The sequence below is a fragment of the Silurus aristotelis genome, assembly GCF_946808225.1.
Source record: "Silurus aristotelis genome assembly, chromosome: 15".
Taxonomy (NCBI): Eukaryota; Metazoa; Chordata; class Actinopteri; order Siluriformes; family Siluridae; genus Silurus; species Silurus aristotelis.
The window spans coordinates 6,793,556-6,817,555 of NC_139588.1; the positions used below are offsets into that span (position 1 = coordinate 6,793,556).

At 40.8% G+C, this 24,000-nt stretch overlaps 2 protein-coding genes across 4 annotated transcripts in view; one reads left to right on the forward strand and one right to left on the reverse strand.

Annotated features, from left to right (window-relative positions):
- Positions 1-22,043, forward strand: part of fip1l1a (FIP1 like 1a) — a 24,962-nt gene extending 2,919 nt beyond the window's left edge. Inside the window, exons 5-16 of the mRNA XM_083563074.1 lie at positions 514-560; positions 1,409-1,507; positions 2,555-2,682; positions 2,836-2,879; positions 3,754-3,880; positions 4,039-4,174; positions 10,361-10,409; positions 15,454-15,512; positions 16,259-16,288; positions 19,120-19,333; positions 21,390-21,536; positions 21,660-22,043. Coding sequence (XP_083419200.1) covers positions 514-560; positions 1,409-1,507; positions 2,555-2,682; positions 2,836-2,879; positions 3,754-3,880; positions 4,039-4,174; positions 10,361-10,409; positions 15,454-15,512; positions 16,259-16,288; positions 19,120-19,333; positions 21,390-21,536; positions 21,660-21,771 — 1,192 coding nt within the window. The 3' untranslated portion in view covers positions 21,772-22,043. The remainder of the gene's footprint in view (positions 1-513; positions 561-1,408; positions 1,508-2,554; positions 2,683-2,835; positions 2,880-3,753; positions 3,881-4,038; positions 4,175-10,360; positions 10,410-15,453; positions 15,513-16,258; positions 16,289-19,119; positions 19,334-21,389; positions 21,537-21,659) is intronic.
- Positions 22,044-22,403: 360 nt separating this feature from the next.
- lnx1 (ligand of numb-protein X 1) overlaps positions 22,404-24,000 on the reverse strand; it is a 44,821-nt gene continuing 43,224 nt past the window's right edge. For all 3 annotated transcript variants that reach the window (XM_083563012.1, XM_083563011.1, XM_083563013.1), the window contains 2 exons: positions 23,656-23,814; positions 22,404-23,516 (listed from right to left, as the gene is read on the reverse strand). In XM_083563012.1, the coding sequence (XP_083419138.1) occupies positions 23,381-23,516; positions 23,656-23,814 (295 nt within the window). In that variant the 3' untranslated portion in view covers positions 22,404-23,380. The remainder of the gene's footprint in view (positions 23,517-23,655; positions 23,815-24,000) is intronic.

Genomic DNA, 24,000 nt, shown 5'->3' on the forward strand with positions numbered 1-24,000 from the left:
CTTGTGTTTGGGAATCAGTTACACCCATGGCTGGAAATCTAAAGCTGTATTTGTTTGAAATTTGAGTTTCAGACCTGCTTTAGATGACTTCCACCCAAATTGCTGACTTTACCTTTAATTACCACGATCAAACGTTCCTGGCTCGTGATTATCTCTCCAAAATGGCCATGTGCACCAAGAGTGTTTCATTTCAGGGTTTCAAGATTGGATTAGATTTTTTTTGCCGCCAGTATACATATTATACGGACCACAAATGTTATTGAGTCTAATTTCATCAAGAAGTTTATTCAGGATACATTAAGACGTCAAAATGAAACCACTGTATCCAGAAGAGCGCATGATATTTCTGACACAAATGATCTTTTGCAGTGTCTCTGCAAGTAGGTTGGAGGTGATGTTTTAGAAGATTACTACTAATACTTCTGAAATTGAACCCTCTGGATTGAGGTGAATCTCAGGCTTTCAGTATGGCTGTGATGTAACTTTGGTGTTCTGTTTATTTCCATTTTGCAGCAACTCTCATGTCAGTCTCAAGACCTCGGGAATAACCACTGTGTCAGGTAACAACCTGCTGACTTTTAATCTCCCAGCTAAAAAAAATAATAAAAAAAACGCACATGGGTAAGCAGCAATAATTAGGGAGCCAAGCACCAAAGGTCTACAAACACTATCTTTTTAGTTCCTCTTTTTTTTCCTACTACTATTACTACGAGATGGGAGTAAGTTTGATATGCAGTATCCTTCATCCATAACATGCAAGCAAATTTAATGGCAGCACTTTTACATATTGACACCAAACTTAAATATTCCTGTGAATGAACTTGTGAATATTCTTAGCAAAATGGTCTAATTTTACTTGAAAACTTGAAAGGGCTGCTTATATGGCTTGATGTTTTGTCATCACATTATTATGTATATTGTCTCACACTGGTGGTCCAAATACAGTAGCTTCTCGTCTTCCTCGATGGCTAACGCTTGGGTCCCGAAAGTGCTATACCTTATAGCAGTCACTTTTTTGTTGCATTTTGTTTGCTAGTTACAATTATTTTGTCTGCATATAGCTACAGAAACTCTTACAACAAAAATAAAATTTTGCTAATTTATATTTATTTTATTTACAATAGAATATATATCAAATGGTTAAACTGAGAATATATACCATTTTAAAGGGTTTAAAAAAAAAAGGTCATTTTTAATTTAATGGCTGAAACAAAGTTGGCACAGGGTCGTGTTTACTACAGTGTAGCATCACATCTTCTGTCCATATACATCTTGGAACTGAGGAGACCATGTTGTTTCGTATGTGTCTGATAAACGATTCTAGCTGCTTAACAGTTCTGAGTGTCCTTTGTTGTGTTTTTCATTTCATAATTCGCCGAATGGTGAAAGATTTCCTAATGTTCCCCAGGCGGAAAGGTCTCTGGCTCTGTTGCAGTGGATGGTTTCCCTGGTACTCCATCACTAGAGGTGGAGGGAGAGTTGGAGGAGAAACCTTGGAGAAGACCAGGTGTGTGTGTGTGTGTGTGTGTGTGTGTGCGCGTGTGCATGCCCGTGTTTAGGTAGAACGGGAGGAAAACCAACAATTTAACGCTATGTTTTCCAAATCTGACTTTTTGACAAGGGAAAGAAAATGGTTTGCTGAAAATCCTTTGCTGAGCGATGAGAAACGAAAAACCTTCTAAACCATCCATGTACATGTTCGAGCAGGAAACGTGATCAGATTTGTTTTTCGAAGAAAAAAAAACCCCATACCCTTACGCTAACGCTAGGCAATCATCCAGGCTATGTTTGAGGTATAATATTTGAAGTAGGCTTGCTTGTGTGATTATATATATTAAAGGTTAACCGATAATGAATTTTACTGATAGCTTTTACTGATTTTACTGATAGAATCAACCTATAAAAAAAACAACAACTGGATAACTGGATAAAAAACAAACTAACATATCATGTAAAACAGTACTGAACTTTATTACAAAAAAAACCCAGTACAGATTCATGAATATGTGCTAAAGGACATAAATATGAATATTAATTAATAAATTAGAAATAATAAAAATAGCGTTCTCTGTGCAGCGTGCAGTTTCGAGTGTAAAAACAAACAGCACATGGCGTATGTGATTTCCCTCTAGAGGCCGATTTTTCCAATCGGATGGAATGGTGATCCATCGATCAACTATAGGTGCCGAATAATCGGTCAACCTCGAACATATATGGCTTTATACAGTATAATCCAATCATTAAACAGTAAAAGCAGCCCTCATAGAACATCAATGACGTTCTTCAGTTGAACTGCATTTTTTTTTAAAGCTGTTGTGTTTGGAAACTGTACGAACCAAACAGTTAATTTAGGACATGAACGAGCCAGGAAAAAAAAAAACACACACGATTGAAAAATCCAATTTGTTCCAGTTTCCAGTGTACGGATATTATGCACAATGCTAGAGCTTTGCTGTTTCGGCTGAACTAGTGCATTTTGGGGTTAGTGGAAAAATTCAGGCGCAAATAGTGTTTGTTTTTGGTCAGATTTCTAACTCTGTGTGGGTGCAATCAGGTGCGGACCTGTCCGACTATTTTAACTACGGCTTCAACGAGGACACCTGGAAAACCTACTGTGACAAACAGAGGAGGCTGCGCATGAGCCTAGAGTTCATGACCTTAGGCTCATCTGAGAAGAGCAAGGCATGTTGACTTTTCCATCAGTCCAGTGTAATTCACCGTAGTTCAAGTCTTTGACATTAGGGGATATAATGTAAGTCGTGTGTGTGTGTGTGTGTGTGTGTGTGTGTGTGTGTGTGTGTGTGTGTGTGTGTGTGTGCACGCTTGTGTGTGTAGGGTCATCATGAAGAGCCCGTCTCTAAAGCCGATCTCTCGTCCAGGTATGTCTCAGTCTCTCACTGAACTGTTTTCAACTTCCTTATTGTTATCGATTTTCTGTCTGCACTGCGTAACCGCCGTGAGCCTGGTGAAGAGCCACGCCCGTTCAGATCGAATACACGGGTCACACATGACCTCCAGATTTCGAACACGTTAGAACCATTACCACTAAGCACCAGGTCAGAGTACAGAGTTCGATTAAATTCATTTTTATTTGTAACGATGGACATTTGTCATAAAGCAGCTTTACAGAGATAAAGCAGTTATAAAGTTGTGTAAAATAATTTTAGTGTACAAGTTTGATCCTTAAAATTGTAAGTTTGACCCTAAAGAGCGAGCCAGTGGCCACTGCGGCAAAGGAAAAACTACCTGAGATGGCATGAGGAAGAAACCTTAAGCGCAACCAGAATCTTTTGAGAACCTCATCCTTAAAACCGAATGCCATTCATTACACACCTCTGTTTTTATCTCTCTAGAGAGTAATGCATCACTTTCGCTTTTACAGTATGCCAGGGAGTTGGTAGCTTAATGTTTAAGGTGCAACTCTTGAGTACAAACTGCCCTGTGTATGAGTGTGTGATGTGCATCATGGAGGTATTGAGTGCGTTTCATATACTAAATGTTAAGTATGTGGGTATCACATTATACTAATACTGTATTATAGTCATTGTGATAAATGGTGATTTGACCTTCTTTTTTTTTTATTGTGTTTATTTATTTTGTATTGTGGCCTTCCAGGACACATCCATCCTTAGCTATCTTTTATAGTGTTAAACACAAGCTGGGTCAAGTTTGTGCATGTGTGTGTGTGTGTGTGTGTGTGTGTGTGTGTGTGTGTGTGTGTGTGTGTGTGTGTGTGTGTGTGTGTGTTTGTAGTGTGTGTGTGTCTGCGGGTGAATGCAGGACGCCGAAAAGCTCTATCGATGTAATCGGAGGGCAAACAGAGACCATCGTTTGTGTGGAAGGGCAAAGACTAAACAGCACAGATGGAAACAGCATGCAGGTGTGTGTGTGTGTGGGATGATTGAGTAAAACACCTTTGTGTATAATGAATGAATTGTGTCAAGAGCTTGTTCCAAAACCCTTGAGCTTGTATGTGTGTGTGTGTGTGTGTGTGTGTGTGTGTGTGTGTGTGTGTGTGTGTGTGCGTGTGTGTTGCAGGTGCAATCCTTCTCCGAACACCCAATGGACGCTGAGCCACCGTCCTCCAAGCTGCCTCCTTTCTTTGCCCCCACCATTCCACCACCACCTTTTCCTCCTCTTCCCAACACACCTCTTTTTCTACCACACCCACCACGTAAGAAACACACGCACACACACACACACACACACACACACACACACACACACACACACACACACACACACAATTCGAGATACATAAACTGCAATAAAAGCTTTTTTTCTGTCAGAGAAATATGAAAATCACCATGCGTTCCTCTGATCAGTAAGACAGTGGGTCCTTATGGAGAGCTATAAAAGTGCTCCTTCGCTCGTCGACACACTCTGACACACGCTTGAGCTTCTTTTTTTTCTTTTTTTTGCTCGGCAACGACGTCACAGCAGCGTTACACACTTCAGTTGTTTTATTTCTCTAGAGTAATGCATCCATTCCGCTCTTACGTCAGTACTCTCAGGCAACCAAAGGCATTGCTGCATACCAAAGTACTGTACTCTGTTTTGTGTGTGCGCGTGTGTGTGCGCGTGTGTGTGCGCGTGTGTGTGCGCGTGTGTGTGCGCGTGTGTGTGCGCGTGTGTGTGCGCGTGTGTGCGCGTGCGCGCGCGTGTGTGTGTCCATGCATTAAAGTATTTATGTTCGGTTGACCAAGGTCAGATGGAGTCAGGATGATCTGCTTATATATGTAGGTGCTGTTCATTTTGGTTAATGCTTTGAAGATTTATCACTAATCGATATCGGTCTTGCCTCAGAGGTCAAGTGCCATTGTTAATGTTTCCAGTTTAAACGTTTCCCTACAATCAGTTTGGGCTCAAACATATATCTCAGTCCAAATAAATGTCACCAAAATCAGGGTCCAATTTGTCAATCGTGGATTAAAATCACATGTGAATGTCCATTGAGGTCTTCAATCTCCCAAGATTCAAGGATTTTTATAAATAACAAAGAACAAAAGAACAGGGAAATTTTGGACCCTGAGGCATGGGCAATTGTTTGAAACCAGCGTGAACCTCGATATTCTCAAACTTAGAATTTAGAAGACAGGAAACGATCATGACGTCCTATCTATCAATGTTGCCGAAATCTCCTTTGCAGGGCACTCGCACAGTCACCGTTCTGATAGAAGGTTTTACAGTGAATGCTCATTGCGCACCAATCCAGTGCTCCATTATGACTCTGGGTCAGGGCATCTCCAATACTGCAGCTCTTGTTGGATGTTCCCGGTCTGCAGTGGTCAGTATCTGTTAAAAGTGGTCCAAGGAAGGAATAGTGGTGAACCGGAGACAGGGTCATGGCTCATTGATGCACGTGAGGAGCGAAGGCTGGTCCGTGTGGTCCGATCCAACAGACGAGATCCTGTAGCACAAACTGCTGAAGAAGTTCATGCTGCCAATGTTTGACAGGTCACAACTGTTTTAACAGCAAAGGGGGACCAGCACAATATTAGGCATAACGTATATTAACAAATGTGTATGGTCCTGTAAAGGAGACAAAAATCATTGGCAGTTATTTAGACAATAATGGCTGTATGCTGAGTTATTTTTAGAGGACAGTAAATCTGTACTGCTATACAAGCTGCACACTGACTACTCTAAAATATATATTTCATTTCATTTCTACTGTGTTGTCCCATACTTAAATAGTTGCTTAAATGTGAGGGGTGCACTCACATTTTTTGAGATACTTTATAGTGGTGGTTCATTAGAGTTTTGCAGGCTTCTGTGTATTACAAATCTATATAGGAATATCTGTATAGGAAATCGCGTCGGCCTTTCCTGTTCTGCGTGAACGTGAGAGCGTGTATGTGTGCGGTGGGTGTTCACGTATGTCAGTGCAAATGCCAGCTTATAAATCATCCGGCCACGTGAGCATAACTGCATGCAGGTTTGAGCTGGAGCTTCTACGCATCCTTTATATAGAGTCTTCCACAGATGAGGACTTCTTGAACTTTGTGCCCAGCCAAATCCTGCAGCCCCTTGTTCCGACCTGCACAGCCAGTCTCACTCTTTTCAGAACGTGCCCCCTTTATCCTCGTAATCCTCCCCAAATATCAAGCATCCGTGCCAGACTGTGTCTTTGAAGTGCAGCCTTTTAAGCTCGACTGGAGGCCGTCCTTAAATCAAGCTCCTCTACGCAACCCCGGAGTGTTGACTCGCGCGCACACACATGTGCCGGGCCTGTCCCGTGTTTCCTATTGTGATGTGCAGTGTCGAGCTAAAAATAGCAGCGCATGGCAGGAGAAAGTGCCACGCCAGCGGAACTGTGTAAAAATGTGCTGAATGACCCAGCTACACAGAATGAGCTTTAGAGAGAGAGAGAGAGAGAGAGAGAGAGAGAGAAGGGGTGAGATTGGGTTTAGTGGAAATATCTGCAGCTGTGGGAAAAAGGAGTGTGGAAGTGATATAGCTGTGATACTAAACTTTTATCTATTTTATTTATTTATTTTTAAGGCTCAAAAGTTAGAATGGGACACGTTTAGGCCAAGCAGCAAAAACATGATCAACATCAATCAAAGGAGTAGAACCTGGTTCAAGGTTTTCACTGAAAAGTTTTAGTTTTTTTTTTTTTTTTTTTTTTCTCCCCCTCCATTAGCGTCTTAAAGAGGATGGAACGATCCTGCTTCATCCTGCTGATTTTTATTTGAAATCTCGCCAGTGCCGTCTTCAGAAATCCATGATTAAATCAGAGCCGTTGCATCTGTAGCACTGTGCTGACATGTCTGCTTTCTTTTTCTGAGAAGGATCACGGTCCCGACCGACAACAAACCCTTATCATTGGATCTCATTGTAACGTGTAGACAACAGTGTGTGCAGTCAGCCTAATGCGGTTCTGTCATTTTTCATTTAAATTGTAAATGTGAATGTTTCAGACGGCTTCTACCTTTTTTTCCTTGCTTTCGCTTTGACCTTAATTTTAAACAGTGATTTTGGGACTAGGAATGATCTTTTAAAGCAGTCAGGGTATCGCTCCATTACCACACTTATGTACTCCTTTACCATCATCCTATGCCCTGGGTTACTATGTGATGTAAGCCTAGTGTACGATGCCATGGTAATAAACAGATGGCAGAACAGGACAGATAAACGTATATGATTGCGATCGAACCAAAGCAGGCTGTGTTCTGTGTAGCGTGTTTCTAACCTGACGGAAAAGATATGAAAGATATAGAATCGTGGTGTAGTGGGTATGAAAGAGAGAGCACATAGAACCTGTGCTTTCCTTTCCCTTCTTTCCAACATCTTATATACTGCTTTCATTGCGGTAGCTGTTTATGTAGGTGAACTTTCTGATCGGAAGATTATCGGTTCAAATCCCTGCTTTACCAAGCTGTCACTGTTGGGGCCCCCCGAGCAAGGCCCTTAAGCCTCAACTGCTCAGCTTTATAAATGAAAATTGTAAACGCCAAATGGCGTACATGGAAATGCTTACAATTCTCAGTTTTTACATTACCATACACTTCCTGTACCGAATCAATCAGGGTGTGTACTTTAGTTCGCTTCGGTGATTTGAGAAGGCGAGCTTTGATTCAGTATATAGGAATATATAATTCCAGCGGGCCAAAGGTTTACTCCCAACACAATGACTGTGTCTTAAAACAGTCTGGAAGATTGCAGCAATTGATGTCATGACTTGGAGCTTCAGATTGTCCACTTATTGTAATTAGGAGGTAATAGGAGCACCTGTGGTTGTGAAATGACCTACCTTTTAAAGACCGTGCTTCTCTGCCTTTGATACCATGGGAAAATCCAGGCAAGACCCAAACATAAAAAGTTCCCTTATTAGGGACAGTTTTCATGCAACTGAGATTTGAATGCAAATATAACAACCTTGGGACCACATAGACACTACATCCTTTAAGACGGGATGATTGAACTTCATGAAAGCTTCAATTAAACCCAGAGACAATGAAGGAACAAGTATCAAAGCATGAAATCCCCACTCTAGCTACAAACCTTTTGTTTCAATTCAAATTGGTCAATGGAAAAAACAAATGTAATGATCAGTATGGTGGGGAAAAGGGCTGAGGAAGTGGACTAAGATGGGAAAGAGTCTTAAGGAAAGTCTAAAGGAAAGTCTAAAGGGCCTTATTTAGGTCTGGAATTTGCTGTTAATAATAATTTTAAACAGATCTCCATGTAACGCTGCCTCTAATGCTCATTGAAATGCACATTACAATGTTTTTGTTTGTTTGTTTCCATGGTTGTTGTAGTTATTTCTTTCGCTATTCCAAATAGAATTTGCTGTATTACGAATACAAATGAGACCAACATGCAACAGCCAATCAGCTGTTTATCACGTGAATCTCTATAGGATTGGACCACAGACGTAAAGCCTATTCTTTATTTTATTTTACATGCTATGGTAAAGTGGCAGTTTAGTGATACTTGGCTTGAAGAAAAAAAGAAGAATCTAGGGCTTGGTTAAGGGAGGTTTCTAACAAAGTATTTGTGTGTGTGTTTTCATGTTGTGATGTAAGTCTTAAATTTTATTTTTAATCATCTGGAAAAAAGTCTTAAATTTGACTTGTGAAACCTGCAGAAACCCTGTTCGAGCAAGCACTTTAACCCTCAACTACTCATTTGTATAAATAAGTGTAAAACACTGGATAAAAAAGTGTCTTTCAAACACTTTAAATGGAAAAGCAAGGCTGTGATTCTGAAGCGCACCAATCCAGCTGTGAAGCATGTGGGTGGAAGCATTGGTAATGCAGGGACCCATAATGCAGGTACCCTTATCCATACAATTATCTCATTTATACAGCTGAGCAGGTGAGGTTTAAGAGCCTTGCTCGAGGGCCCAGCAGTGGTCCTGGGATTTGAACTCACGACCTTCTGATCGGAAGTCCATCATCTTAACCAATGAGCTATGTTTAAACACCATACTGTGTTTTTCCCAGGTCGTGTTTTCCTTTTGGCCTCAATGGTGCAAGATAATACACACAGTGCTTTTCGTAACATCGCTAGATTTCTACGAGCGATTGTTAATTCAAAAAGTTATTTCTACGCAGTTTTATGTTGTTCTCGCCATATTTCAATGTACAGCTACTATTTATAACCCCTAACCAGTGCACGAGGTGAACCTGAAATCTCGAACAAGATAAGTTAATGTTATTTAGACTACGTCTGCAAGTCGATTTTAATGGGAAAAAAAAGGATAAAAACGCCGAGCGAGGTGAAGGGGAAATGGATAAAAAGAAAGACAGACATGCAACCACAATCAGCATCCTCCGTTAGCTTTTATATACACTGCCAAATATGTCACCGCACACAACCCATCAAACACACTTGTTACACACGCGTACATCAGCTCTCGCACACCGGTACGCACAATTACGCGAAGACGCAGACGTCGCTGTGTTCTTTTGTCAGTTTTGTCGGAAATCTGCTCAGGTTAAAGAAAAAAACTTCTTCGGTGTGCAGAATTTGAAGACGATTCGGCAGGCGTTTTTATTCAACAGTTGATGGTTCATTCAGTGTGTTCAAAGGGACAGATTGTTTCACACAATGAAACGATAAAGGTTTGTGTGTGTGTGTGTGTGTGTGTGTGTGTGTGTGTGTGTGTGTGTGTGTGTGTGTGTGTGTGTGTGTGTGTGTGTGTGTTAGAAGCTTAGGTATTTGTTTTTTTCCTGGTTGAAGGAAAACAATGTGGCCCTCAGCAATGTGATTGTCTCTTTCTCTCTCTTCATCAAACCTCTTTTTTTCTTTTTTTTCTCTTTTTTCTTCTATGTCCTTCCTCCTCTATGTTACAGGGTTGTGTTTTTGAAAACGTTTCTCCTTTCTGAGCTTGATTCTCATCGGGGGTTTTGAGGAAAACAAGGACGCATGCTGCCCAGATGTGTGTTTGTGCGTGTATGTGTGTGTGTGTGAATTGAGAGCTGACTTTGAAAGGGCCCATTTGGTGTTCAGGACCATGCCGGGTGAGTTAAGGTTACAAGCAGGGTGATCTGCAGAACACACTGGAATTGGACGCTCGCTTAAATGTTAAAACCAAGATGAAGTCACGGGCGGTTGGAGACACACACACGGACACACACACACACATATATACAGTATGAAAACCCACTATCCTAACACACCATCTTCTCCTTTTCATGTTTGAACTGTCCCTCTAAAGCAAGTATAGATTCAGTGATCAAAATAAAGGTATTGTGTGATGGTCTGAGAAGTGATGAATGTCAGTATATGTAGATGGAGTTATTGCGAGGTTTTGGAACTGGGTGTGTGTGACTCGCCAGGAGCGTTTTAGTTGTTGTTGTTGTTATTATATGCTGTGGTGTGTGTGTGTGTATGTGTGTGTTTTACTCAGGTTTTCCACTTCCTCCTGAAGTTCCTCCTCCTCCCTTTACATCAGGCAGGTAAGCATGCAGCTTTTTAATTTTTGTATTTATTTAATACATTTTTTTTTATGTATATAAAATGTGCTACGATTGTGCGTCCTTAATGTGTAGCCATCCTCTGTCATCAGAAATGTATCCAGTGAATTTGCCTGCATGTTGATTGATCTGAAGCAGGTCCCATATATACAGTAAAACTCAAATAAAAAAGCAAAAAACGCTGCTTCGTGGGCGGCCATGTTGATGTTTGGCATCAGCTCGGAGTTGGGGAGAGCATCTCGAGCTTGGAAGGAATTTCCGAGTTGTGAGAACATCATGTTTTTTGTTTAGTTTTTTCGGTTCGAGGTCAGGAATTACGCGGCGTGGGTTCGTGTGTGTGTGTGTGTGTGTGTGTGTGTGCGTGTGTTGGAACAAGTGCATGATTTGTAGGAATGCGAGCAGCCAGCAGAGACATTGCGCCTGTTTGTAGATCTAGACAGGGAAAACGTGAGATGCTGAAACAAAAACAAGAGAAAAAAGAGGTTAAAAACGGAATAAAAAAGACGATGTGCTGACAGTGACAGCAGGTGATGGTTGTGTGTAATTGTCCCTGGCAGGAGTGATTGATGGATTATCCAGCAGTATTCACTGACCTTGTGGAGTATCAGAATTTAAGCATCTTTTTCATGGATCTCAGTGTTTTGTTTTTTAATGCAGTGCTCAGTATGTAGACTATTTCACTTTTCCACATGTGGTCCTCATTTGCCATTGTAATCACCTTCACTAAAGGTGTTTCACTAGATTTTGGAGTGGGTTTGTGGAGATTTGTGCTGATACCAGGTACTGATGTAGGTGTGGTGAGGAGGCCTGGGGTGCAGGCAGAGTAACACTTCATCCCAAAAGTGTTTTATAGGATTTATAGCTCTATAGCAGACCACTCCTAGTTCAAATAAATCTTATAATCGTGAGCCTCCAGCCTTTGTGGTAGCAGTTTGGGAAAGGAGCACATGTGGCTGGGAAAGGCGTGTGTCCCAATACTTTTGGCAATATAGTGTATTTCAAGATACTAAGTTAAAGCTTGAAATTAGAGAAGTCAGAAATATTATTTTTTGGTTTTTAAAGGTAACAGTCACAGAGGTGTATACGAAGAGGTGTGTGTGTGTGTGTGTGTGTGTGTGTGTGTGTGTGTGTGTGTGTGTGTGTGTGTGTGTGTGAATTCACTGTGTATGCACACATGTCTTGTTTCCCAGATCGAACAAACATCATGGCTTATCTTCCATTCGGTTGAAATTCAGGTATTAATCTTTGTTTTTGACCGCATTGCAGTGAACCGGGCCAAATATGGCAGCGCGGCTGTGTTTGTGACCCGAGTGTCCTGTTTATCAGTTTCCAGAGTCTTGCCTGGTCTGTCGCCCACACACACACACACACACACACACACACACACACATACAAGAGTCATGTCCTTGATAGTTATTTGGACTTGTTTGTGCACTGATGCGAATCATATGATACTTTTATAGCCTAGACTTTTACTGAGAATCCCTCATTTTCCACGAATTGCACTTGAATACTTGCTAATGATAATGTTACACATCATTGTCCTCATAAGTACTTGTTGTTTTCACATTTATGAGTTTTTACGAGCCCCGAAACTCTTGCGTTTTTTAATTGTATTCTTGTTCAGAGCTTCGTCTTGCAATAGCGAGAGCTGAAAGCTTGTTTGATGGTGCACCAAGAAAAACATTCTACTTTCGAGTCAGTTCAGGCCACATCTGCATTAATTCTCGGGTTTTCTTATTGTTCAGAACTCATCCTATCCACTTTCGAACTCCATTTCCAGCTTTACGAATATTTTTCTTCTCTCTGTGCCTTTCGTTTTTCATTTAAAGAATGGTCCTGCTCACATCCCGTGCACCCTGCCAAGTCCAAACATCCTCTGTGGAGTTTCCGTTCGACTGAACACTGCCAACCAGAGACTGTATAATTTATGAATCACTTCCTGTCCTAGCATGGCTTCAAAAAAAAAAAAAAAAAAAAAGAAAATCTGGTGTCTTGCCTTTTCTCACTTTCTCTTAAAAAGACACATATGTTCGTACAAGAGCTGGTAGACATGCGCAGCAGGCTGAGAGGATTTTGCTGTAAAATGTAGTGAGGCCTGAGGAACCCCTGAAGTGAAGGACGAGGCAGTTTAGTTTGTTTAGTGGGTTGTGGCCCGTTGGGATCCTAGGGTGCTCATGAAGAGAGCTGGTGCAGAACTTTCCTGTAAGCAACCAGAATCTCAATCCAGTGCATATATTTGAAGAAAAAACCTTTTATCTGCCTAGGAAGTGAGGAAGATTGTATTGCTTTGGGAATATGGACCGAGAAATCAAGTGTCATGGACTTGATTTGTTTTGAGACAAAAATTTTTTTGTTTGAGACTTGAGGAACGCTCTGGTGTCATAGTACAAGGCAGCAGTGGTGAACAGTAAGGAAGTAAATGGGATTCGTTAGAATCAGAATCAGAAAGAGCTTTATTGCCAAGTATGTTTGCACTTACAAGGAATTCGTTTTGGTGATAGAAGCTTCCAGTTGCACATATTTTAACTAAAACAGAAAAAAAAAGCAAATGAATAAAGAATAAGAAATATAAACGATATTGCACAGTATTAAACTTATTGCGCAATTTTAATAAAGAAAATGAAGTATTATTGCACATAAAAGTACAGATTTTGATTTGTAAATGTACTGTAGTATTGCACGCATGTTGTATTTTATTGTACAATGGGGAAAGCATTTAAGTGTTTATTGGACACTTCTACTGTAGCTTTTTCACGTATCTGTACTTCACCGAAGTATTTCCATTTGGGGAGACAGCAACAGCAAACAGAACATTTAGAGAGGAATAAATGATGAATGAAACTCCCTCGAACTCGCCACAACACCCGTCACGTTATTTATGCATTTTCTTTTTTTTAAAGAAGGTATCGGGCTCATGAATATTCATTAGATATCAATCAGTGTTTGACTTGGTACTTGTTCGGTGTGCTGAAAGTAACAGTGTCTTTTCTCATAAACTGAGTTGATTAAGAGTTTTGTGGCAAAAATGATAATAGGAACATTATGGACATGATCCATCATAGTACTTTGGATATTGAGAACATTTAAAGGCAAATACATTTGTACTTTTTTTACAATGTGAAAAAAATTCCACACGTTTACTGGAGTCATATTTTACTACACGGTTTGTGTACATCATCCGTCACTGCACGGCACTTAACCAATATGTTTATTGGACGCTTCTACAATAATAGCGAGTGTTAATTTTGTAGTAGAACTCGAGCGCCTGTACAGAGCCCTGACCACAACCCAAAGGACCACCTTAGAGATAAACCTGAAACATCAGCGGAACCCCAGACTTTCTCACCAACCATCAATACCTGATTTCATTAATTTGAAAAAAGTCCTTTAAGCCACACCCTACAAAATCTAGTGGAGAGCCTTCCCAGAAGAATGGCGCTTGTTGTAACAGCGAAGTAGGCACCAAAAAATACCAAAAATGATCTTAAATGTTTGATCATTTTTGAGCTGTTTAGAAAGGACACACACTCCGGCGCTCATGTTAGTTCTCACTCTCCAGTGTTCTGTATTGTTTAAAGACTATAATCACACTCTTGATGTCACCCAAATGAGGATGGGTTCCCCTTTTGAGTCTGGTTCCTCTCAAGGTTTCTTCCTCATAACATCTAAAGGAGTTTTTCCTTGCCACAGTCACCTTTGCTGCTCATCAGGGATAAATACACATCGTTCATTTTCATTCTTAAGTTCTGTAAAGCTGCATTGAGACAATGTCCTTTGTGCGGAACGCTATAGAAATAAACTCGAATTTAAAAAAGAAATATTAATAAATGAAGTGCACTAGGCTAACTTTCTCCATGCGGGTTTCCTCCGCGGGTGTCCGGCATGTTAATTAGTGGACACTAAATGTCCACTCATTAACATGCCGGACCCCCGCGGAGGAAACCCGCATGGAGAAAGTGCATGTGAAAGTCCAGGTTGTGACATCATCTCGAGTGTGGGATTTAACAACTGACGGAGGGGATGCTAGGCGGCAGAGCTACTCCTCTGTTCCGCGCTCAAAAAGATATAAAGTCCAAGGTTATGGGATTTCTCGCTCAGGAGCATAACGGCGGGTTTGCACAGCGATTAGGCGCGCTAACGACGCCGGCTTTAATTAAGAGTGGCCCCTAGGGTGAGAAGAGATGGCGGTTAACATAGATCATCCACGCAGACATATCTCTCCTCCCGTTTTCCTTCCCTTCCTTCGCTCCCGGTGCTTAACTGCGGCGAGGCAGAGACCGATTACGAAATCAGCCCCGGCTTTGAAACACGTACAGAGATAAAGGCATGGGGAAGGAGGGAGGGAGGAAGGGGAACAGTGAAGGAACAGCGCAGAAGCATCCCTTCCAGCTCTATTTATAGCAGCCGAGCATTTGGCGTCCGGAACAACACCTGTCCACGACGAGACGCTCACGAATAAAAGTGCACACACGAGAGCTACTAACCGCATTCACCTTTCACCTCTAGGGGAAGCCAACTTTCAGTCTGGAAGGAAGGCAGGTCTCCTAATTTTGTGCTCAGGCAGCAGCATGTCTTTATTACAATGTTATCTCATTCACACACACACACACACACACACACAGAGCACTGCCAGCTTCTTGAGTGCGCACTGCAGCTTGACAGTATGCCAGACACATCAAAAGGTTGTGAAATTGAGAGCCCAAACCGTAGCAAAGCTTTTGATCACCAAGAAAACGGATATTATTAATATTATTATTATTTATTTTTTCAAAAGCCCTTCCATTTGTCTGTTTTCTTTCTTTATCCTTCGGAAGGGGCTCTGATTGTTATGCAGAATAAAGGTTGCAAATTTCCTGTTTATTCTAGGCGAATTTTTAATTGCGTAATTAAATTTTACCATGAAATTCTGTTAGTTAAAATACTTAAAAGTTACTTACATTTGTCAGGATTTTGCGATCCAGAATGTGCTTATGTTGCATATTTGTGCATCTTTCATTTATTTTGTCATTTTTCTTGTTTGCAGTGGCCATCCAGGAGGAAGCTACGACAGCCGTTGTGCCCCGTACTTCCCCTTTGCTGCAGGTAGGTGGCACTGTCACGATCACAAGCTTTCACCGTTCAAACATTCCTCAATTGACGTCCCCACGCTTGCAGATCCGGCTCCTATAAACAAGCAGATTAGAGCATAACAGCCACGAAAGCTGTATGTTTCTAATTATTTCGGATTGTACCGAATTCTTATGCGTTTCAGCTGATAACCAGTTTTGGCTTCAATAGGAGGCCACGATCGTCGAAATCTTATAAGAGCTGGAGCTTGCTTTAGGGATTGATGAGAAAACCGAGATGTGATGCTGATATAGCGGGTCTGCATTGTTCTTGGCCGTAAGTCTGGCCTCGAAAAAAAAGGAAGAAGAAACACAAGTGTGTGTGTGTGTGTGTGAGGTCAGGTCTGAATCGAAGCAATCGGTCCTAGCGGATTGAACAAAACACAAGCGAACAGGTGAAAACTATTTCATTCGGATCATTTTAATTGGAACGTCGCACTTCCTAAACTGTTAGGAGCTGAGAAACACACTCCTACACACTTAGAGATTACCGCCACATACGTAACAACTCTTGTGCAGACTGCTTTATAGCCGTCCAGGCTGGCAGACGTGGCACTGACTAGACACTCGGGGGAATTCAGTAATCCGGCTACTGAAAGAGGAAATGTAAACTAAGCATGTACATATCCACTACATGCATCACTATTGTAGCACATGCACACTAAGCAAGAGTGCCTCTGTTCCAAAGATTTTGACTGTAGCGTTTCCTTTGTGCTTCCACAGGACACAGCGAGTCGTTTATGTGTGGTGCAGGTACACAATCTGGCAACCTCTTCTAAACACTACGTCTCCTATCTTATTTATACACCTGGACAGATGAGGGTTAAGGGCCTTGCTAGCAAGGGACCCTGCTCAAGCGCCCAGCAGTGATTGTTTATGATCAGAAGTCCATTATCTTAACGTTTAACATCATCTTCAGAAGTTTTAGGCATACAATCTAGAAACAACAAGGTCTAGACTTGCTGAAATGGTCAGGTTTTATGATTCTACATCGCATTTTACGCTACATAGTTATTTTAGCGTTTCTTTTATACAATTGGGTTTAAACTTTGTTTCTACAAGGTAATTTCTTCTGCAACGTTAAAACAAGTGTGAATAAATAAACGCTGCCTAATAAATAAACGTTACACAATTCACCTTAAGATTTACAAATAACAATATCGTCCTGAGCACAGCCCTGGTAATTGATGATTGAAAAGACAAGCAAGCCAAGAGAAATAATGTGTCCAGTTTTTCTCATACATACACACACACACACACACACACACACACACACACACACACACACACACACATATCTATCTATATATATATATATATATGTGGCTAAATCTGCTATATATTGAAAGTGTACTGGACAATGTAGGTGTTTCATTTTTGCTTGTCATTTCCAACCCCCCAGCATTAGTTTCATTTTAATCAAAAAATCAGTAGTTCAGCAGTTCTGACCTGCTATTAAACAAATGCCAAGATGAAAAAACACGTTCCGTTTCAGCAGCTTAATTTTTAATGGGCGAAAATAGTGCATAAATGTAAACACTAAATTTACCCATACAGTATCTCACAAAAGTGAGTACACCCCTACATTACAGCAACCATTTTATTATATGTTCTCAAGAGGCAATACTATAGAAATCAAACTTGGATATGTTTTAAAGTAGTCAGTGTGCAGCTTGTATAGCAGTACAGATTTACTGTCCTCTGAAAACTGTGCCCAAAGTGTAAATATTTAGTTTGAGCACCACTGTTATCCAGCATTTCCCTAATCCTCCCAGGCATGGACTTCACCAGAGCTGCACAGGTTGTTGCTGGGACCCTCTTCCAATCCTCCATAATGACATCATGCAGCTGCTGAATGTTGGACACATCTCTTTAAGCTCTTTCCAGCTGTATAGTATAGAAATCTTTTTCCAGTTGTATAGTATAGAAATCTTTTTTCAGCTGTATAGTATAGAAAGCTCTTCACAGCTGTATAGTATAGAAATCTTTTTCTAGCTGTATAGTATAGAAAGCTCTTCACAGCTGTATAGTATAGAAATCTTTTTCTAGCTGTATAGTATAGAAAGCTCTTCACAGCTGTATAGTATAGAAATCTTTTTCTAGCTGTATAGTATAGAAAGCTCTTAACAGCAGTATAGTATAGAAATCTTTTTACAGCTGTATAGTATAGAAAGCTCTTCACAGCTGTATAGTATAGAAAGCTCTTCACACCTGTATAGTATAGAAAGCTCTTCACACCTGTATTGTATAGAAAGCTCTTAACAGCTGTATAGTATAGAAAGCTCTTAACAGCTGTATAGTATAGAAAGCTCTTAACAGCTGTATAGTATAGAAAGCTCTTAACAGCTGTATAGTATAGAAAGCTCTTAACAGCTTTATAGTATAGAAAGCTCTTAACAGCTGTATAGTATAGAAAGCTCTTCACACCTGTATTGTATAGAATGCTTTTTCAGCTTTATTGTATAGAAAGCTTTTTCCAGCTCTTTAGAATAGAAAACTCGATAGAATAGAAAGCTCTTCACAGCTGTATAGTATAGAAATCTTTTTTCAGCTGTATAGTATAGAAAGCTCTTCACAGCTGTATAGTATAGAAATCTTTTTCTAGCTGTATAGTATAGAAATCTTTTTCCAGTTGTATAGTATAGAAATCTTTTTTCAGCTGTATAGTATAGAAAGCTCTTAACAGCAGTATAGTATAGAAATCTTTTTCTAGCTGTATAGTATAGAAAGCTCTTCACAGCTGTATAGTATAGAAATCTTTTTCTAGCTGTATAGTATAGAAAGCTCTTCACAGCGGTATAGTATAGAAATCTTTTTCTAGCTGTATAGTATAGAAAGCTCTTAACAGCTGTATAGTATAGAAATCTTTTTCTAGCTGTATAGTATAGAAATCTCTTAACAGCAGTATAGTATAGAAATCTTTTTACAGCTGTATAGTATAGAAAGCTCTTCACAGCTGTATAGTATAGAAAGCTCTTAACAGCTGTATAGTATAGAAAGCTCTTCACACCTGTATTGTATAGAATGCTTTTTCAGCTTTATTGTATAGAAAGCTTTTTCCAGCTCTTTAGAATAGAAAACTCGATAGAATAGAAAGCTCTTCACAGCTGTATAATATTGAAAGCTCTTCACAGCTGTAAATTATTGAAAGCTCTTCACAGCTGTATAATATTGAAAGCTCTTCACAGCTGTATAATATTGAAAACTCTTTCCATCTTTATAGTATAGAAAGCTCTTTACAGCTCTATAGTATAGGACCTCCAAGACGCTTTCAGGGCAATCGTTTTGCTGTGCATAAGGGTACTAGGAGATTTCATTCCTAGCTCCAAACATTCAGCAGAAAGGTCTATACTACAGAGCTGGAAAAAGTTTTCTATTCTATACAGCTGGAAAGAACTTGCATCACTTTACAGCTGAAAAAAGCTTTCTATACTATACAGCTGGAAAGAGCTTTCTGTACTATACATCTGGAAAGAGCTTTCTGTGCTATACAGCTGGAAAGAGCGTTCTGTACTATACATCTGGAAAGAGTGTTCCTGCATAGTGTCTGCATTGAACTTCCTTTCCATTGCTTTTCTTCTCAGGTGTGTATCCACATACTCTCGGGCCCATGAATACCTGGCTGGGCGTGAGTGACCATGCCAAAGCATGGAACTATCACAGCAGCCAGGACAACCCGAGAGAACGGGTGAAGGACAGAGAGAGAACGCGAGAACGTGAGCGGGCCCGAGAGCCAAAGAAAGAGCAGGAGAGAGAGCGTGATCAGGAGAACACCCCGGCGTTTCCGAGCCGCAGCAGGTGAGTGGGGAGATGGACAGTAAAAGTGCGCATGGGACAAAGTGAGAGAGCCAGCCGCTGTAGCCCGACAGATGCTGGTTCTGATTTATATGCCTGATGAGGCTTTCACACAGGTAAGGCAGACTTGGAGAAAGGAAGCTGGATGGGAATAAAAAAAGATGAAGGATATTGCCTTGTCTTTCTGACCATATGTGTGTGTAAGAGAAGGACTGTTTGTCATTTTGCTGATGTGTAAAGGGAAAGCTGGCCAGAAGAACAGCTGTGCGCCCACAGCAAAAAGGGAAACAAACCACACACAGGCATTGGTGTAGAATACATGTATATGTGGTATTCTTTAAGTATTACAATACACAAAATACATTTATACACATATGTGGACAAAAGTATGGGGACACCTGACTTTTTCAGTAGCAAGAAATTTTCCCTTCTCTTGAACTAGGAGACCCAAACCCGTTCCAGTTGGACTATGCCCCTGTACACAATGGCAGCTCCATGAACATACTTTACATGGGTTGGAGTGAAAGATCTTGAGTGGCCTGCTTTAGAGCTAGAGCTTTCGAACCCTATAGAACACCTTTGAATGCTGACTCCACCCCAGGCCTCCTCACCTCACACTGCATCTCGGACACACATCAGACCCCATTCTAGAGAATGAGTCTCTCTCTAGTTTCTCTATTCTCAAAAAAGAGTCTCTCTGACCTCTCCATTATAGCTAAAGAGTCTCTTCATTCTAGAGAATATGTCTCTGGTCTCTTCGTGCTACAGGAAGTCTCTCCGGTTTCTCCATTGTAGACAAAGAGCCATCTTCAATCTCTCCATTCTAGAGAGTCTCTCTCCATTCTCCTCATTTATAGAAAGAGTATCTCCAGTATCTCTGTTCTAGAGAAAATAGACTTCTGGTCTCTTTGTTTTAGAGGAATAGTCTCTCTGGTCTCTCTGTTCTGGAGAAAGAGTTTCTCCAGTTCCTCAGTTTTCGAGCAAGAGTCTCTCCAGTTTCTTCATTCTAGAGAACGAGTCCCTCCCTTCTATAAAGTCTCTCCAATCTCTCCATTTTGGAGAAAGAGTCTCTCTAGTCTCTTTCTTTAGAGAAAGTGAAAGGAAATGGCAGTTATGAAAATGATTTTTCAGCTCAACCGATTCTGCTTCATCTGTCTTATTTCAGATTCTCACTTCCTTCTCCAATGCTCTCTCTTTCTGTCTCTTTTGATGTCGCCCCTCTTTCTCGCTTTCTGTTTCTCTCATCAGAGCAGCTGGTTAAACATTTGGTGAACACTTGTCCCCTCATGCATGAGCTCATCTTTCTGATTCAGTTAGGACATCTCTATCCTCTGTGCCCCTGTCAGTCCAGCATGGACACACTTGCACATTTATGCACAGACTCTCTGATGCAATGACACACCTGCATAATACAGCACACATGGGTTTGCTTTTGTATGTGTGTGTATACACACAGTGCCTTGGACACATGCTGTACACGTGCTGGTGTGTTGCATTTGCAACATCAAAGGAAGCCCTGTACCATGTGTTGCGCACACACACACCAACACACACAATGTATGTACTGTTTTCATCAGCACGTTGTAACCTTCTACTATAGTGACTGAGGGCGAGCTATTAATTATGCATTCAGTGTGTATTCTTTCTCTCTCTCTATTTTTCCTCCCTACATACATCCTACTGACTTCTGGATTAATTCAACCTATTTAGGCAAAGAGGGTAACTGAGAATGAACATGTTCTTTTAATAAGCATTACATCCTGGGACACTGGGTCGCTTGGTAAATAAGGCTAATTTAAAGCAGAAAGGGGGGGAAAAAGGAAAGTAGAGAAGGTCAGTGTGTGTGTCTGTGTGTGTGTGTACAGGGTAAATCAGGAATCTGACAATGGCTAAAAAAAAACACCAGTATTCGCTCCCTACATCATGTTTAAAGGTGATTTGGAAATCCAGTTGTTTTGAGTAACAGCTCAGTGATTAAATGTAGGCCTTTATGGTTAATGATGTGGTTTTGGTTAATGACCGTGTGTGTGTGTGTGTGTGTGTTTGTGTACTCACGTAGCGACAAAGAGCGTGCATCACGTCACAGAGACCATAGCGTTCGGGAGAGCGATAGACAACGGGAACATGAGCGAGAGAGAGAAAGAGAAGACCGTCGTCGCGAAAGGAGACACAGGGAACGTACCGAGCGCCACAAGTCCTCTCGCAGGTAAAACGCTAACACACCTGCACTCTTTCGTCATGTTTGTACCAATGAGAAAAACACAGGTACCTCCTATTTTGCCTCTTGCTCCTTTTTTTGTTTGTTTTTTATACACTTTCTCTCTTTCAGCACTAGCAGTTGGAGAAAGCACTCCATTGATGATGGAGAGAGCCACAGGAGACACCGATTAAAGCGCTCTAAATGCAACAAGGACAGCACAGACACCGGGTCCAGCGAATGACAAGGGGAGATCGTACGTCATTCGTACGCGTGCACGTTAATTCAAAGCCACGTTTATTTTCATTTTATTCTGGAAAACTATTTTATTATCCAGCGTTTTCACAAAACCAAAGACAATGAACAAAATCGTCCTTTTTTTTTCTCTTTAATTTAATCTAATTTATTCTAATATGCAATTATCGATTATTACTACTATGAACTGTGTTTATGTTTATGCCAAATTGTGCTTTTGTTGCTGGATGAAAACAGTATTATAAATGATTTGGTGAATCAGTCATGCGATTGCGAAAATTTTACCAAACACTATTAGCACACACAAGCACCCACCCACACACACACTGTCTGTGACACTGGTTTCCTTATAGAATAATTTTTATTGATTTAACCAAAAGTATCATAAGATACAGAATGCTACACAAGACATAGCATGAGACATTCGACCACGCGGCTTTTCTACAATGACGTGCCATCTTTTCCGAGTCTCACGTCTAGAAACACAAAATCAGCAGGGCCGCCAAACTCTCATTATTAAAAGCGCATTTTATTTTATATATATATATATATATATATATATTATATATATATATAAAATCCTTTTTTAAAAGACCGTTATGAACAATATTATTTTCATAATTTCTTTTTTTTTTCTCTTCTTTTTTTCATAATACTCAAAGATATATATTTTCTCTGCAACAGCATCTGAAACATACCAACATAGAAACAAAAATAAAACAAAAAAAACCCAAAACAAACCCTAGTCTCTCCAGTGGCTGGAGAAAAGAAAACGCATTACTGTCGGAACGAACAAAGCGAAGCCAATATTCAAAAAGGCCATAGGAAGAAAGAGAAGTAAACAAATAAATGAAACGAACATTCGCCACAGTACGAACGCTTGAATTCTTCTCCCCCTCTCATTCCATCCCCACCCTCCCAAAAAAAAAAATACACACTAACATGAAGAGGAAAGAAATGTGCGTTCGCTCGAATGCGTTGTCCTAAGATCGAAACTAGCCGAGTTGGCAAACATTAGCTTCGAACCTCGACACATTCCCAGAAGTCCTTTCCCTTCCACCAGGAATCCGCTACACGCTTATAAAATATGTTTGCACATTGCCCAAGGAGGAGTATTTTATATACACTGTATCACACATCGCCTCTTCCCGTCATCATGTGCGATCTCTTAGCCGAAGGTAATAAGAGACGCACCTCTTTGCGTATGTGGCCTGCAGGAGGCGAAGGCGGGGGACCGGAGGGGATGTGGGGGTGTGGCTAATCGAGTGCACAGGCAGCCAATGGAATTATGGCGATAGTATCACAGGGAGGGTTTCAACCGGAATCACCTACACACTGGATCATCTCTCAACTTTTGGTGAGTCCTCATGTGAAGAGTCTTATACGCCCCACCTTCAAGCTTCTGAGGTCCATGTCAGTCTATGGTACCAGGACCAAAGTACAAAGCACCTTGAACCACGTCATACGGCGCCGGTCCATTTTCATACGACTTGGATGTCCGTGTCCAAAAGCCCATTCGACGTGGGCAGGGACTGTGTGATGCTCCATCCTTCAACACAGGGTCATTGTAATAAGCCCCTCCCCTATGCAACACGGGTCTATAGCAGGCTGCCAGGCCAGGAGACGATGGTGAGGGTGATACGGCCACGCAGTTCCTTTAGCAGGCGCACTAGAGCTGTGTGAGTCATTCCCCATGTGCTCTTTCCGTTCACCTCCAGCAGGATGTCTCCACACCTTGAGAAAGAACAACAGATTCTTGTTTAACCCTCATCCTCCCATACTATTCATCCATTTTTTTTCTGAATAAAGAAGTTCTATGTCACTATATCTCTATATAACAACTCGAAAGCTGATTGTGTATGATTTTGCGTACCGTATCCTGCCGTCATTGTACGCTGGCGTTCCCTCCACGATGGAGCGGATGAAGAAGGACTGATTGCAGTTGAGCTCTTCTTGACCTCCTACGATACTGAAGCCCAAACTCCCCGATGTGCTCCTGCGCAACGCAATGTCCTTACAGCTATACAGGTGTCTGCAGGAGACAAACAGTTAATCTTATCGCACCGTCTGCACATAGATTTTTACAGTGTGTGTGTGTATATATATATATATATATATATATATATATATATATATATATATATATATATATATATATATATATATATATATATTTATTTTATTTATTTATTTATTTATTTATTTTAAATAGTTTTGA